The sequence below is a fragment of the Leptopilina heterotoma genome, unplaced genomic scaffold, assembly GCF_015476425.1.
Source record: "Leptopilina heterotoma isolate Lh14 unplaced genomic scaffold, ASM1547642v1 Lhet_88, whole genome shotgun sequence".
Lineage (NCBI taxonomy): Eukaryota > Metazoa > Arthropoda > Insecta > Hymenoptera > Figitidae > Leptopilina > Leptopilina heterotoma.
This window is the reverse complement of record NW_025111191.1, coordinates 2026831-2045553: the sequence shown is the minus strand read 5'-3', so window position 1 is coordinate 2045553 and position 18723 is coordinate 2026831. Positions and strand designations below refer to the sequence as shown.

General features: G+C 24.8%; 1 protein-coding gene across 1 annotated transcript in view; it reads left to right on the top strand.

The window, feature by feature from the left end:
- LOC122511632 (neural cell adhesion molecule 2-like) overlaps positions 1 to 18723 on the top strand; it is a 198401-nt gene that overhangs the window by 124930 nt on the left and 54748 nt on the right. Inside the window, exons 3-4 of the mRNA XM_043627006.1 lie at positions 4529 to 4740; positions 11442 to 11762. Of these exons, the coding sequence (XP_043482941.1) occupies positions 4529 to 4740; positions 11442 to 11762 (533 nt within the window). The remainder of the gene's footprint in view (positions 1 to 4528; positions 4741 to 11441; positions 11763 to 18723) is intronic.

The window sequence follows — 18723 nt, the reverse complement described above, 5'->3', positions numbered from 1 at the left end:
CTGTTTGACTAAAAACAATTTTTACTACTTATTCGATAAAATTATATAGCATATTACATAATTATTTATATAGAATTTTTTACATAGAATTATAGAATTTCAAGACAAATTACTAAGTAAAATTAAGTATGAATGATTGACCTTATGAATTTTTCGGTTCAAGAGGAAAAATTATCTCAAAAAAACCAATAAAATTCAAAACAAGAAAAAATTAAATCACTAAAATTGCTCCAGTATCTATCAGAATACAGAAAAATACGTCTATATTTCACTCAACTCTCATAAATATATATAAAAAGATACGTTGATAAAATAATATTACTCCTTATAAATGAAATTTATCACCAGACATATTTTATCTTTTTTAAAAAGAAAAAGGAAAAAAAGGAAGAAATTTGATAATAAAATCTTTCTTATCGTTTATATTGGGGGATTTTTCCTTTTTCTCTTAATATATTAGAAAATAGAAAATAAAATAAAATTCTAACCAGTGTGTATGTGTGTTGGATTGAGATGGGAGAGAGTTCGAGTGGGTCAAGAGTTTTGAAATCCACCCTTGAAACCCTACAGATTGCACGTCATGTCGCGGGGAGATGCCAAAGGCGGTCAAAGAGGAAGTGCGAAGTGGAAGAATTAAATCGTATTTCAACGTCAATGCAGCTTCGCTGACTGGAGCTTTGGGAATACCCCAGTCACGAGCGGAAATCCGAACTCTTGCTACATAGCCATGGAACGCAATTTAACTTTCAGTCGTGTTCGCGAAGAACCACATTCCTCTACCCCTCTCTCTCTCACTCTTTCTCTCTCTCTCTCTATCATTTCTCCCTCGTTTCTCGTCTACAATTTCTTTTCTCTGATTATCTTTATTTTCACGCCAATGCGCAAAAAATTATGTATTCCTTTCTTTTTATTTATATTTATTTGTACATAATTGCAATTTATTACAATAATTGTAAATATTATCATTTTTATCCAGTGGAAAAAGATTTATTTTTACGTCAATGCGCAAAAATTTATACATTTATTATTTCAACAAATAATAAAAATTCTTCACAGAAATTCAATTATTTACAAATTTTTTATAAATTTCTTCGCAATATAATTCAATTATTTTTATAAATAATAAAAATTTTTATCAGGAATTCAATTATTATTTTTGTACATAATAAAACTTTTTCACAGGAATTCAATTATTTACGAAGTAATTTTAAAAAGAAAAAATTCTAAAAATTTCAATTATTTGATTCAAGAAATTTTAGAAAGAAAACAGAAACCAATTACTTTTTGAAATATCAATAAAGGTTCCAAAGAAATTCAATTACTTTCCAAAATTGTAATTACATTCTTCCAAAAATATCAATTATTTTCATAAATAATACATTAGAATTGAATTATTTTGAAAGATTTTAATAAAATCCTTTGAAAGAATTCAATTATTATTTTAATACATAATAATAAACTTTAGCAGAAATTCAATTATTCAGAAAGCAATTTTTGAAAGAAGAAAGAAATGAATTATTTTTAAAAAATTGTAATAAAGATTCCAAAAAAATTCAATTATTTTCGAAAATTGTAATTATATTTTTCTAAAAACTTCAATTAGTTTCCGAAATAATACAATTTTTCTTTATAATTCAATTACTTTGAAAGATTTTTATGAAATTCTTTAAAGGAATTCAATTATTTTCGATGCAATTGCAATTTTGGATAGAAAAAAATAAATCAATTATTTTTAGAAATTTTAATAAAGTTTCTCAAAATAATTCAATTATTTTCCGATATTGTAATCATATTTTCTGAAAAGTTTAATTACTTAAAAAAAATATTCTTCGCACGAATTAAATTATTTTTTATTCAATTTCAGAAAGAAAAATAAAAATCAATTATTTTAGGAGATTTTTAAAATTTTCCAAAGGAATATAATTATATTTTCCAAAATAGTAATAAAATTGTTCTCAAGAATTCAATTAACTTCATAAATAATTAGTTTCTTCTTAATAGTTCAATTATATTTAAAAATTTTGATAAAATTTTTCAAAACACTTTAATTATTTTCAAAATTTTTTGATAAAATTCCATTAAATGAACTCAATTAATTTCAAAAATTTTAATAAAATTATTTTCCAAAGTTCAATTGCTTTTTTAAATAATGGAAATTTTTCGTAGGAATTCTATTATTTTTAACGACTTTAGTAAAATTCTTCAAAAGAATTCAATTATTTTCAAGAATTGAAATACAATTTCATTCGAAATAATTTAATTATTTTTTAAAATTTTAATAAAATTATGTGCAAAAATTTAATAACTTCTATAAATAATAAAAAGCCTTCTCAGGAATTCAAATAATTTCTTGAACTATTCTTCTTCTTACGAATTCAATTATATTTAAAAATTTAAATAAAATTTTTCAAAACAATTTAACTATTTTCAAAATTTTTTCTAAAATTCTGTACAAAAAATTCAATTTTTTTTATTAAAATTGCAATTAAATTAGTCTAAAGAACAAAATGACCAATTTAAAGAAAAATTCGAATAAAATTTCTCGAATGAAATAGATTTTAAAATAGATTCAATTATTTTTCAATATTTTTAACAAAATTATTTGTATAAGAATTCGATTAATTTTATAAATAATTTCCATTTTTGAAATTCAATTATTTTTAAGGATTTTAATAAAAATCTTCGAAAGAATTTCATTTTTTTTCATAAATTTTAATTAAATACATTATTAGCATTTAATTCTTTTTAGTAAAATTTTAATTACTCAACTGGAAAGAATGTAATTATTTCAAGCAATTTAAATTACATTTCTTCGAAACAATTAAGTTTATTTCAAAAAATTTTAATAGAAAACAAAATTCTTTGCAAGCATTCAATTACTTTCTCATAAATAATAAAAATTCCTCACAGGAATTCGATTTTTCTTTATTTAATTTTAAAAAGGAAAGAAGAAAATCAGTTATTATCTTATTAATTTATTATTTTTAAAAATTTCAACAAAATTTATGAAAGTTTAATTATTTTTCAAAACTGGAATAAAATTCTTCTCAAGAATTCAATTTTTTTAGTATTACACAAAATTATGGTTAATTAAATATTTTTCTAAATTTTTCTGGTAAATATAGCATCACAATTCTTATTTTCTAAATTTGAACTTCTCTAAAATTATTAATTATTTATTATTAAAAATTTTTGTTTAAAAAAATAAAAAAAAATTTTGTAATTTATTTTATTAAATTAATTTTATTTAAATACTGCGGAGTTAATAGTTTTCGTTAAATAAACGAATAAGAATATTTAGATTATTTCTTTAAAATAATTATATTTTAATTATAATACAAAATTATATAAAACCGTTACTTACAAAATAAACTCGACAGAAAATACATGTTTTTTTCAACTCACCTGAAACAAAAAGAAAATACTTTGTATTTATTTTGGGTATATCTAATAATTGCATTGTCTACAGACTATATTAATAAATATACAAATGATAAATATAGTTTCAAATATGAAAATTAACAATAATAATAATGAGTTAAGTGATAAATTTCGTACATATATGTGTGCGATATTGTCCGGCGTGAATTTTGGGGAAATGTAGAAAGCATATTTTCGGTGAGTGAGTATACGGAAATTTGCATTCCTGGATAATAAATTCGTCAGGAAGGAGTCACACGAAACTAGTGAAATAACCCGCGCAAACTGCACTTGGAACGTCGAATCGTCCCAATGCAGACGTTACGAGCAACCATTGCCGGAAGAGGAGGACCGATTATATTTTGACTCTACGAAGAGGATTTGACTTGTCACCTGGGGAGCCATTTCACTGCGTGATTGCATATAAAGCATTCTCAACGAAATTCAGGACACTCCATATATCCAAACAAAAGGAAAATTTTCTACTCATCTGACAAAATTTGAATAAATTCCATTTTATTTTAAACGTTATAACTTCTCATGTTCGTTTATTCCTAATGGAATTGTACCTTTTTTCCTTTTCTTGTACATAAACATGTTTTTAGTTCAAAAATCGAATTAATTTAAATTTTAAATTCATTTTAATTTTAATTGAATTTCAATCTAATATTTAAGTTCAATTGAATTTCAATTAAATTTTAAATTAATATTTAATTTCGTTTGAATTTCAATTAAATTTCCATTTATATTTAATTTGATTTCACTTGAATTTCATTGGAATTTTAATTAAATTTTAATTTAATGTTTAATTTCATTTGAATCTAAATTGAATTTCTATTTATATTCAATTTGATTTTAATTGAATTTTAATTGAATTTCATTTTAATTTAATATTTAATTAATTTCAGTTTAATTTCAATATAATTTCAATTGAAATTCACCTATTGATAAAATGGTTAAAAAAATATTAAGTTAAAATTTTTAATTATTATAAAATTTTAATTTTTCAAAAATATTTTTCAAAATGTAAATTTTAATTTTTTGTGTAAATTTTTTTTTGGTGAATTAAATTTTTATTGAAAAAAAAATTTTCTTTTTTTGTTTTCAGTGTCGACGCACGTGGTAGACGTCCAATTTCGAATGCACGATTGTGGTCATCGCCATTGGCTTTAGGTCCAAAGGCTTACTTCATCTCGACGGCAAAATCGGCTCATCTGAGTATCGATCGTTTAGAATTGAAGGACGAGGGTGTATATCGTTGTCGAGTTGACTTCGAGAATTCACCGACGAGAAATCAAAATATAAATCTTACAGTAATTGGTAAGCATTGTCCGACATTTCATTGACCTATACTACTGCAAAAGTGACAAATTTTTGGGTTTTTTTTACCTCAAATTTGAATTTTTATTTAAAAATTTTTAAAAAATTGATTTTGTCCGACTTTATTATTGACTTATACTACTGCGAGTGACAAATTTTGGTTTTTTTCACCTCAAATTTGAATTTTTATTTAAAAATGATAAAGAAATTGATTTTGTCCGACTATTCATTGAGCTTTACTACTGCGAGTGACAAAATTTATATAACAATTTTGTTTTCCTATAAATAAATAATTTGATAATTAATTTAGAAAATTAGTTTCATAATTATTAGCCAATACGCATTTGTCAAATTAAAAAAAAAAACTTCTGATAAAAAGTATAATTTTTTTTTCATTCTATTTTTAAATTTATTTGCAAATTTACTTTTTCTTTATGGCAATATTCTACTGTGCGACAATTGTTGATTTTTACCACTGCGAGAATTAATTTGTCGCAAACTTGAACATTGACTTTCACTACTGAGATCCAATCTTGTCGGCTTACTGCTGACTTTTACTACTGAAAACCAATTTTGCCTGACCATTATTAACTTTTACTACTGAGAACAATTTAATCTTATTTACGACTTAAGGTAGTTCTAAAACTTTGTATTCGAATTCAAAACGTAATTCTAACTTGCAGAAGAGCAATTCTCGGTATCGTTTTATTGTTGATAATAGATTTGTAGATATAGAATTTTCGTAGTTTATTTTTAAGCAGTTCAGAAGTTTGTTTTTTAAAACTAAATTAATGAAAATAAATTATTTATCAAATAAACAAATTGAAATAAATAACTAATTATAATAATAACGGTCCATTTCTACGAAAAGAGTAATTAAAATAAATTTTCTTAGTTTGTCTGACAAAAAACATTTTTTTCTACTGAAACTCAAATTTTTATTGTTCCGTCTGACTGAAAATGAACACATTTCACTGAATTTTTAATTAAGGTAATTTTTCTTCTTTTCTGTCTGACTAAAACCATTTTTGTTACTAATACTAGACCTTTTTTAAATTATAAATGTTTCGTCTGACTAAAATCGACTTTTACTACTTAAATCATACTCACAAGAACCTTTTTCAAATTATAAACGATTCGTCTAACTAAAATCGACCTCTACTACTTAAATTAAATCACAAGAAGCGTTTTTTCAATTGTGGGGCTCAAAGAAAAAGTGGTATAAAATAACAGTGCGAGCAAAAGTGAGTTAACTTTTCTGACGGGTAAGAATGGGCCAGATGAATGCTGCGAGGAAAAACAGAATTTCTTTCGAGCGCGAGCAAAAGCGGGCTAAATGGCTATCCCATTTTTGCTCTTAGTCAAAAGTTGATCCGCTTTTGCTCGCACCGTGAAGTCTATAGTAATGTCGAGATACGAGCCGTCGCTACATTTTGACAATTTGACGTTTGATTCCATTTCGTTTATTTTACTTTTATTTAATTGTTTCAATGTGTGAATAATAAAATATGAATAAATAATAAAAATAATAATAATAATGTGTGAATATTGATAGAATATTCCTTTAAAGTGAACAGAATATTTCTTCCAAAACTTATTTTTAATATTTTGTTGTTTTTGAAAAATTTGTTAGTTACATTAAAAATATGATCATGTTATTTATTTATTTATATGTAGATAAATAATTTCCTAATATTTTTCAAGTTTTTAACATGCTAATTTTTACTGGAAAACTTTTTCATTTTTCTCGAATATTTTTCTCGAAAAATTATTTTCAAAAGGTTGTTAAATAACAAATTTTAATAATTGAAATTAACAAAAAATTTCAAGTCAAAATTCCTAAACATTATAACTCTATTTCTTCCAAAGTTCAATTATTAAAATTTTTTTAATAAAAGTTTAGTTTCATAAGTCAATTTCAATTATTGTAATAAAATTTTTTAGAAATTCAATTATGTTTAAAAAATCTCGCATTAAAAATTCCTTAAAATGTAATTACTGACCTAAATTTGTGAAAAAAAGTAAGTATTTCAAATATACAAAAATTTGTATTTCAAATTTCCTACATTTATATTATTTACAAACTTTTTAACAAAAATTATATTTCAAATTAATTATTTTCAAAAAATTATAGTATGAAATTTAAGGCAAATTTTTAGCAATTAAAATTTACAAATATTCGTAGTTTAATTTTTCTAAAATTCAATTTTTATTAAATATACATTAGAATTTAGATTGAAATTTTAAATAATTAAATTTTAATGTGCCTGAAATTGCCATCGATGCTCAGCATCGAAATTTTTTTTTCATCAGACCATCAATTTTTTCGCATTTTCGTACTCAAGTAGGTACCCAATAAATACCTAATAAGTTTCGTCCTATTATCGATAGGGGAAAGTTGTCAAATCAACCCCTAAATTTAAAAAAATAAAAAAAAATAGGAAAAAATTGTTATTTAAAAACTAATAACGAGACCATAAATTTTATTGCATAAAATGCATTCACTCGATGCCCAATGAATACAAAAAAATTTTGACCCGCAAGTCGATAGGGAAAAGTTGTCATTTTCAACCCTTAATATTTAAAAAATCGAAATCCTTTGACCAGCAATTTTCTTTTTGTTTATTGTTTCTACATACTCCACTAATAATGAAAAATAATTTCAGAAAAATCGCCGCCCGGAAAACTTGATTTTTCTGCCCGTAAAAATTAAAAAATTGAAAAAAAATTAGAAAAAAATTTGTGAAAATTACAATTATCTTTTGACCAGGGATTTTCTTTTTGTTTATTGCTTCTACATACTCCACTAATAAGTAAAAATAATTTCAGAAAAATTGCCGCCCGGAAAACTTGATTTTTCTGCCCGTAAAAATTAAAAAATTGAAAAAAAAATAGAAAAAAATTTGTGAAAATTACAATTATCTGTTGACCAGGGATTTTCTTTTTGTTTATTGCTTCTACATACTCCACTAATAAGTAAAAATAATTTCAGAAAAATTGCCGCCCGGAAAACTTGATTTTTCTGCCCGTAAAAATTAAAAAATTGAAAAAAAAATTAGAAAAAAATTTGTGAAAATTACAATTATCTGTTGACCAGGGATTTTCTTTTTGTTTATTGCTTCTACATACTCTACTAATAAGTAAAAATAATTTCAGAAAAATTGCCGCCCGGAAAACTTGATTTTTCTGCCCGTAAAAATTAAAAAATTGAAAAAAAATTAGAAAAAAATTTGTGAAAATTACAATTATCTTTTGACCAGGGATTTTCTTTTTGTTTATTGCTTCTACATACTCCACTAATAAGTAAAAATAATTTCAGAAAAATCTATTTTTCAATTATTATTGTTTACAACAATTTAAAAAAATTATTATATGTTTTATTAATTGCCTAGTGGTCTTCTTGGATTATCTTGAACTGATTTAAATCATGTGCAGTAACGGAATAAGAAATAAAAGTCCATTTTAAAAAATTGTATTAATTTGTTAACTTTGATTAAACTAAAAAATTATAAACAATTAAAATCTCAAAAATCAGTCTCAAGGGATGTCATAAGAATTTATTCCCCTTTAATTTAAATACAAGAACACTCAAATCGTTTAAAAATTGTAGGCTGAAGACATTTTTGAAAAGTAAATTGTAAAAAATCCCACTGTGTGTAGGACCAAAATGTCATTTGGTAGTCCCTATTCGATTTTCGTTCGTTGTGCTAAACGTGGAAAGCAACGTAGCGAGTCTTTAAATCTCAAGGTAAGCCGAAAATTGCCGAACGCACCCGAGCTAGGACCCAACAGGCAAACACTCAAGTTCGCGGAGAGAACAGGCGACGTTGAGAGTTTGTGTTGGAGAATTACTTCGGGTGTATTCGGGTAATCACGTCTTCCCGTAGGATTTAAAGTATCGCTGCATTGGCCGAGCACTGAACGAATGCCAAAAGAAGACACGATAAATAAAAATCTCCCCTTGAATTGCACAATTCGGACAAATGGCAACTGTGATTTTAACAATTTTTTTTCTTATTTTTTTGAGTTTTACTAATATTTACGGGCAAAAAGTAAAACTTTCCGGAAGGCAATTTTTTTAAAATTATGTACACATATTAGAGGAATATGTAGAAGTAATAACAAAGAAGAAAAAATCCCTGGTCAAAAAACAACTGTAATTTTTACATTTTTTTTTTAATTTTTTAATTTTTTCATTTTTACGGGCAAAAAATCAAAGTTTCCGGTCGACGAATTTTTTGAAATTTTGTTGATACATTAGGGAAATATGTAGAAGTAAGAAACAAGAAGAAAATCTCTCGTCAAAAGAAATTTGTAATTTTCACCATTTTTTTACCTATTTTTTCTTAATTTTTTTGTTTTTACGGGCAAAAAAGTCAAAGTTTCCGGGCGACAATTTTTTTGAAACTGTGTAGATACATTAGGGGAATGTGTAGAAGTAAGAAGAGGAAGAAAATCTCTGGTCAAAAGACATCTGTAATTTTTACAATTTTTTTCTTATTTTTTTTTGTTTTTATGGTCAAAAAAATCAAGTATTCCGGTCGGCGATTTTTCTGAAATTATTTTTATTTATCATTGGAGTATGTAGAAGCAATAAACAAAAAGAAAATCCCTGGTCAAAAGATAATTGTAATTTTCACAAATTTTTTTCTAATTTTTTTCAATTTTTTAATTTTTACGGACAGAAAAATCAAGTCTTCCGGGCGGCAATTTCTCTGAAATTGTTTTTACTTATTAGTGGAGTATGTAGAAGCAATAAACAAAAAAAATCCCTGGTCGAAAGATAACTGTAATTTTAACAAATTTTTTAGTAATTTTTTCTTCAATTTTTCGGGCAGAAAAATCAAGTTTTCCGGGCGGCGATTTTTCTGAAATTATTTTTGCTTATTAGTGGAGTATGTAGAAGCAATAAACAAAAAGAAAATCCCTGGTCAAAAGATAATTGTAATTTTAACAAATTTTTTTCTAATTTTTTCTTCAATTTTTCGGGCAGAAAAATCAAGTTTTCCGGGCGGCGATTTTTCTGAAATTATTTTTGCTTATTAGTGGAGTATGTAGAAGCAATAAACAAAAAGAAAATCCCTGGTCAAAAGATAATTGTAATTTTAACAAATTTTTTTCTAATTTTTTTTTAAATTTTTTAATTTTTACGGGCAGAAAAATCAAGTTTTCCGGGCGGCGATTTTTCTGAAATTATTTTTACTTATTAGTGGAGTATGTAGAAGCAATAAACAAAAAGAAAATCCCTGGTCAAAAGATAATTGTAATTTCCACAAATTTTTTTGTAATTTTTTTTCAATTTTTTAATTTTTACGCGCAGAAAAATCAAGTTTTCCGGGCGGCGATTTTTCTGAAATTATTTTTACTTATTAGTGGAGTATGTAGAAGCAATAAACAAAAAGAAAATCCCTGGTCAAAGGATAATTGTAATTTTCACAAATTTTTTTCTAACTTTTTTTTCAATTTTTTAATTTTTACGGGCAAAAAAGTCAAGTTTTCCGGGCGGCGATTTTTCTGAAATTATTTTTACTTATTAGTGGAGTATGTAGAAACAATAAACAAAAAGAAAATCGCTGGTCAAAGGATAACTGCAATTTTAATAAAGTTTTTTGTAATTTTTTTTCGATTTTTTAAATATTAAGGGTTGAAAATGACAACTTTCCCCTATCGACTTGCGGGTCAAAATTTTTTTGTATTGATTGGGCATCGAGTGAATGAATTTTATGCAATAAAATTTATGGTCTCGTTATTAGTTTTTAAATAACAATTTTTTCCTATTTTTTTTTATTTTTTTAAATTTAGGGGTTGATTTAACAACTTTCCCCTATCGATAATAGGACGAAACTTATTAGGTATTTATTGGGTACCTACTTGAGTAGGAAAATGCAAAAAAATTGATGGTCTGCTGAAAAAAAATTTTCGATTCTTGTCTGATTGTAAAGTAATTGAATTTAAATTTAAATACCTAAAACTTGAAATAATTATATTATTCTTAAATTAAAATTTTAAAAAATTGAATTTGTTAATTAATTTTGAAATAATATCATTATAAGTATTAAAGTGGTAATAATATAAAATATATGGGAAGAGTGAAACAGGCAAAAATGAATCTTAAAATGAGTGCGGGCAAAAACGGAATATATCTGTATCCCTTTCTTGCGCGCAGTGAAATCTTATCCCGCTTTTGCTCGCAGCCAAAAGTAATTCGTTTTTCCTCGTAGCGTAACATTTGTTTCTTTCTTCCGCGCTTACGAAAACTTGACTCACTTTTGCTTGCACTGTTATTTTATACCACTTTTACTTTGAGCCCCTCAATTATAAACGATTCGTCTGACTAAAATCGACCTCTACTACTTACATCATACTCACAAGAACCTTCTTTAAATTGAAAACGACTCGTCTGACTAAAATCGACCTCTACTACTTAAATCAAATCACAAGAAGCGTTTTTTCAATTATAAACGATTCGTCTGACTAAAATCGACCTCTACTACTTAAATCATACTCACAACAACCTTTTTCTAAATTATAAACGTATCGTCTGACTAAAATCGACCTCTACTACTAAAAATCAACTTTCTTGTTCTAATAATTATAAGAACCAAAAACATTTCGTCGGACAGAAATAATTCGTCTGACTAAACCCGAATTTTACTACTAATATTTAAACAACAAATTTTTTCATTCCCTGTGAATTACAGTGTCTCCCGAAAGACCAACTATTCGTAATGGTTCGACGAAGGAAATAATCACGAGAATTGAGGAGCCATATAACGAGGGCAGTAGCGTGAATTTGATCTGTGAAGTTCATGGTGGAAAACCGCCCCCGAAGGTTACGTGGTTTCTAGAGAATACGGTGATAGACGAGTCCTATCAGTACAGAGACGACGCGAATGTGACGTCTAACCACTTGTCCTATTCAGGAGTTGGACGACAGCATTTGCAAGCGAGGCTCATCTGTCAAGCCAGCAATACCAATTTAGTGCCAGCGCAATCTCGTGTTTTGGTACTCGACTTAAATCGTAAGTGATCAAACAATTTCACATCATTTAGTCTTTACTATTTGGAATAATTCCCATTTTTATTGTTAGAAACTGTTAATTTTAATAGTTTAATAAATAATTAATAAAATTTGATAGTTAAATTTTAATAGTTTTTAATAAATTTAATAGTAAATATTGAAACTCTTATATAAATAAAAAACTACAAAAAATTAATCCAATTATTCCAATAAAGTTAGTAATATTAATAATATAAATAATATAAATTTAAATATTAAATTGTAATTAAATTAAATAATTATGGTCTAACTAATTTAATATTAAATATTTCAATAATATTTCGTATTTTTTATAATTAATATTTATATATTTTTTTATTAAAATTAAAAAAAAAAATTTTATTAGTTTCTTTTAAAAAGCTCCCTCTGATTTATATTATTTTTTTACTTTCCTAATGTTGCTAATACTACTAAAATTTATTTCATAGCAGATAAAAAAAAATACTTCCTTCTTATTTAATGTTGATATCGAAAGAATATCAAAAACAGTACAATAATAATTTTTCTCAATATCTTGTTTATAGTCGATTTAGAAAGTTTACGATATGTTGTAGAGTTTTGTAATCGCTGTTGGACATTTTTAATAAAAAGATCAATATAAAAGTTTCACATTGTAGTATCTTGAAACGACTTATAAATATGTTGTTGACGTTTATTGAAAATTGTCCAACAATATTGGATTTTTCATCAGTAGTTATTTATAATAAATCATTCCCCCTCCTGCTTTTTCTCTTTTCAATTTTATTTTATTTTCTTTTTACTTTCTTATCATCTTTAATTTCACTTTGAAACATTAAGTTCGTTTTTTTTGGACAATTTCCTCTATTACGATATAGAGTTTATTAATAAAACCTAAGTTTCATTTTGTGATAAAGAAACTTTTTTTATGTTCTATTAAAAAAGAAAGTTTTTTATTTTGAAACTCTGATAAGAGGAGTAATTATTCTGTTCAATAATTTGCGCGAGAAATTGTTGTCTTGAATTTTTTTTTTCGTAATTTCACTGTTTTGATATAAAAAAAGTGGAAATACTGTGGAAACATAATTTTTATTTAGTGGAAAAGAATAATTTTAGCATAAGGCAAAAAATAATTTTCTAAGAAAAAAAAATAAAAATCTTTTATTTACAGTAATTTTTGTTATATTCTGTCTGACCGAAAATTATTTTACCACTTAAACCATAATAAAAGAATTTCTTTTTTTTTAATTATATGTCTGACCAAAGCTCGACTTTACTACTTATTCTGAAATTAGAATTATTGTCTTCTACAGGAAAAAAATAATTTTATTATTCGGTCTAACAAAAACCAACCCTTTCTACTGAATCTTTAATTACAGAAATTATTATTATCCTCTGTCTGACAGAAACATTTTTTTCTACTTATACCGTACAGAAAAAGATTTCTTCTTATTTTTAATTATATGTCTGACTAAAGCTCAATTGTATTACTTATTTCAAAAATAGAATTATTCTCCACTACAGAGGGAATAATAATTTTATAACTGCAGACAAAAATAATATTGTTACAGTAGAAAAAAAATTTTGCTGTATAAAAGATACAAATAATTTCTTTATATATTAATTAATAGAAAATTTATTAATAGAATGATATTATAATTGTTAATAGAAAATATACTTTGTTAAAATTGAAGAGAGAGAATTTTCTAAATCTTGAAAAAACCTGGAAAAGTCAGGCAATTTTGATCAGAATCCTGGAAAATTATTGTTTTCTAAAGTTATTGTCCTTATTTTTGAAATATAATTTTACCTACATATTTCAAAAATAATTGAATTTTAACAGAGTTGCGTTTACAATTTTCATAAATAGATAAACTTCAAAAAGGTTTTAATTTGAAGTTTTAAAAAAATTTCAATTTTAAATGAATGACTTAAATATTAAAAATTTAACAGGAATTCTATAATTTACAAATTTTTTATAAATTTCTTCGCAATAATTCAAATATTTTCATGAAAAATAACATTTTGTACCAGGAATTCAATTATTTTTAATAAATAATAAAATTCTTGTCAAAATTTCAATTATTTTAAAAAACTTTTCTCAATTAAATCAAATTTTTTTTACAGAGATTCAATTATTTTTAATACAATTTCAATCTTATTTCTCCAAAAATAAAATTAATGGTTTTATCAGTCGGTCCTCGACTCGGAGCAATCGATATCTTCATGTTTTATAACAATTTTTTTTAAATTGTTTAATTTCAAAAAGGTTGGAATTTGAAATTTTTGAAAATCTTAATTTTTATGGAAAAATAATAATGATTAAATATTATTATAAATATATTTATAATATTATTATAAATATACTACCCTGGTAGTGTTATCGCATGAGAAAAAAAAATTGAAAGTCATCGATGATTAATAGAATAATTATAAAAAATGAAAAAAAAAATTACGACGACAGTTAGAAAATAAATTTATTTCAAGAAAAAAAAACGAGAGGATAATTTTTTATTTCCTGAGAATTAAAAACTATTTTACAAAAGTGGGGAAAAAAGGGGGTGAAAAAAACTGCATCAATTTGGCAGTTGATGCGATTTCTAGCGGATGTTTCGAACGCCTTTTCTCGTGGTCCTGACACATAGGACACGCTGTTCTCGTGCTGAACCTGTTAGTTCCTGTTGAAGATCGGATGTCGGAGATAACGGTAACGCCTCTCGTAAGACGGATCAGTGAATCGCGTGCTTTCACATCTCTCTCTTTCTCTCTCTCTCTTACTTCATTTCTCTCACTCATTTTGATATCGTGCTCCTTCTCCCTCTCTCTTTCTCTCTTACTCTATTTCTCTCTCTTTCTAGTTTTCTCTTACTCTATTTCTCTCTCTTTCTAGTTTTCTCTCTCTCGTTTTCTCTCTCTTATTTTCTCCCTCTCTCGTTTTCTCTCTCACTTTATTTCTTACTCTTACTTCATTTCTCTCACTCACTTTGATTTCGTGCTCCAAACTTGAAACTTGCCTTCCGATCAAAAAGCTAATGGACAAAATACTGCAGCGAACATGCCGCGCAGGTACAACAACCAACGACACGACAGCCCAGCGAAACTCACTGTAAACGATAAGATTTTCAAGACAAACACGCGTAAAACCATTAGCACTTACAAGGCGGTTGTTAAACATATACACAAATTCGATCTTATCCCACTTTTCAACTTTTTTTGTTATAAAAATTCTTTGCTTGCAAAAAAAGCAGAAAAAAAGAATAAACTCTATTTTATTCCGTGCGGGACTCGTTTCAATTGCTAACACCAATTCTTGAAAATTTGTTCTAAATTTAAAACAAATTTATAAAATTAATTAATTAATTTAACTATTTTTTTAATCTGCTGGTAAAAAATACGAAGTTATAAATATATATCGAATATTTATTGGTTGAGGTGAATATTCAGATAGCATTCTCGAATGTCTGACTAAAAACAATATTTACTACTTATTGGAAAATTTTTCTTACTTCCCGTCTGACTAAAGTCAAATTTTACTACTTATACCACAGTATAATATTTATAGAAGTGTTACAATTGAGAAAAGATGCTTTTTTATTATTGTGTCTGACTGAAATCGAGCTTTACTACTTAGATCAGAATCGTATGAACCTTTTTTGTAATTAAAATATTTCGCCTGACTAAAAGCAACTTCGACTACTTAAATAGAAATGAAAAGAAGCTTTTTTTTATTATTAGCATTCTTTCTATAACTGAAATAAAACTTTATTTTACTTACGTCTGACTAAAATCAACTTTTACTACTTCAATCAAAATAACATTCTGCAAATGTTATGTTTTTTATTTTTAATCGTAAGTCTGACTGAAACTTTACTGTACTACTTATTGTTTTAATGTTAATATTATTTATATTTAATAAAAATAATATTAATTTAATATTATTTTAACTTGAAATATAAAATTTATCTTCAGCACTTATTTTGCATTTAGAATTCTTGTCTATTTGTTCTGTCTGACCAAAAACAACCGATTCTACTGAATCTTTAATGATAGTAATTATTTTCATCCCCTGTCTGACTAAACAATTTTTTACTACTTAAACTGAAAATAAGTTTTTCGGAAAATAATGAAAATAAATTTTTCTTACTTTTAATTACAAGTCTGACCAAAGATCAACTTTACTACTTTTTTCGAAATTAGAATTATTGTCTGTTATTGTTCGGTCTGACCAAAGTCAACCCTTTCTACTTAATCTTTATTGAGTAAACGATTATTATTAGTATTTTTATTTTCACTACTTTATTCAAAAGGAGAAAAAGTATTTTTATTTATTTCTGGTCTGATTAAAACCAACTTATACTACTTATTTCTAAAAGATCGAAATTCTCCTGTTTTTTATTAATAAAAACCAAATATTCTTGCAAATAGTATTAAACAAAAAAGAATCAAATAGTGAAAATAGTAAAAAGACAAAAGGATAAAAAAACAAAAGGTGAAAAAATAAAATAAAAACAGAATAGACAGAAAAAAAAGAAAATAGAATAGATAAAATAAAATTTAAAGAAAAAAGAGTAGAAACAAAAAAAAATACGAAGAAACGAGGAAAAATGAAGAAAAAGAAAAAAGTATAGAAAAAGAAGAAAAATTAAAGAATTCAAACATTTTTAAATTAAAATATTGTTAAAATACAAAAATTTTAAAATATAAACAATAAAAAGGAAAATAACAAAGAGAGAAAAAAAATAATAAAAGAAATTAAGATTGAGATTAATAGAAAATTTTGAGAGTAGAGGCAAATGGTGTGAAAAGCACTTTATCTAAAGACTTTTGGCATTTACTAATTTATGTATTAAATATAATTAATTTTCCAGTTTTCGTAAGCATTAAGTAATAGTAAATAATTTCACGTTCAACGACAGACTCTAAGTTAACTGATGCAGAAAATTATGGAAACAGTGCTATTTACATTTCCCAAACTGATAAACATTGAGAGTTCGGTTTACATTACAGATATTCATTTTACTAATTAGCGAATGAAATTCCCTTTTTGTATATACACTCACACATACAAACGAAATGAAATTTAATTCATTACAGTTTCCATAATGTCTAAATGACACAGTATTTTTGATAATTATGCTTTATGTCGCTCGGAAACAATTTCATTATAAACAATAAGTAAATAAAACAATGCTACATCTGCTCTCAATTATTATTTCCAAAATTCAATTTCAATTGTTTTATATTATTAATTATACGCCCTTATTATTATTCTAATTGTAGATATTGAGGATTGAACATTATTAATTTAATTCTTTTTCTTTTTTTTCTTTTTAATTTTTTCTTCAAAAACGAAAATTTTGCGACGATTATTACATGATTTTATTATTTGTATTTACAATTTTTGTTTTTCTTGGTCTAAAAGGGGGAAAATTAGTAACGTGACAAAGAGACAAAGATTAGGTCTGATATTTAAATCCTATTCGAATTTACTTTAGTTTGTTCTCTTCTTGTTAGGAAGTAATTTCAAAGGTCTCAACACAGAAGTTCTCTTCACGAATCCTGGATTACAAATCCTGTTGTTTTCGCTTCCTCAAGTTACTCTCTCTCTCTCACTCCTTGGAAAATGTTACAAGGATCTTTTAGAGAAAATTGTTTATTTCATTTAAAGATCTAACAATTTTCACATTTTCATATTACACAGATAAGAGGAAAAGTCAAGGAGGGAAAAAAATATATATATTTTTTAAATTAAGAAACAAAATATCAAGAAAACAGTAAGTTTTATTTTTAGAATTGAAAAAATTTGCTGATTTTTGGTAAAAGAAAATTATATTCGCTGTTAGGTGTGACTAAAATAAAATTTCTACTACTTATATTATATTTATTAAAAGTGTGACTTTAATTTTATTATTTCGTCTGACTAGTGATTTTTACTACTTAAATTCTAAAGAGGAGAATGATTTATTAATTTAAGTATTATGTCTGACTATTAATGAGTTATACTACTTGAATTTAACTTCTTGAAATATTTTATTAGTATTAATTTTGAGTCTAACTATAGACAACTTATACTACTTAAACTAAAGTACCTTTTTAACATTCGAATTTTATGTCTGACTATAGATGGCTTATACTACTTAAAATTTACTACTTAATACAAAATATAAGTTTTAAATAGAAAAAAATTTTATAAATCAAATTTTGTTTAATAAATTTTAAATTTATTTTGGAAAAAATGTTTTTCAAAATTTCTATTTGTTAAAAATTATTCAAAAACAATAAACATCAATAACTTCTTTTTTCAATAAATATTTAATCATTATTATTTTTCCTTAAAAATAATAATTCTTCAAAACATTCAAATTCAAACCTTTTTGAATTTTAAAAACTTATAAGAATATTTATTATAAAACATGAAGAAATCTATTACTCCGAGTCTTCGACTCGGAGTGATCAGTTTCTTCATTTTTTATAATAAATAAAAGATAACCAAGTGATAAGATCATTATTATATACAATAGTAATATTTTTAATTTTTTACTATAATTTTTTCAAAATTATTTTCATTATTTTAATTCAATTATTATTTTCTAGAATTTTCAAATAAAATTCTTCTTTAAATCAATTATGTTTAATAATTCTTAAAAAGTTCTTTGAGAATTTTCAAATTCATTTGTTTACAATTCAATTTTATGAAATTTTAATTATTTAGAAATATTTCCATTGAATACGTATTAAAAATTATACACTTTAAATAATTTCAAAAAAAATCGAATTAAACCTTTTTCAAAATAATTAACTCTACAGAATTGTTGGTTACAAGTATGAAAAATTAAAATTTTCAAAGAATTTAATTTGAAACCTTTTGAAAATTCAATTATTTTTTTAAATTCATGCTATAATGTTTTTAATATTCAAATATTTATTTGAATATTTGAATAATTTGAATAATAAATATTTGAATC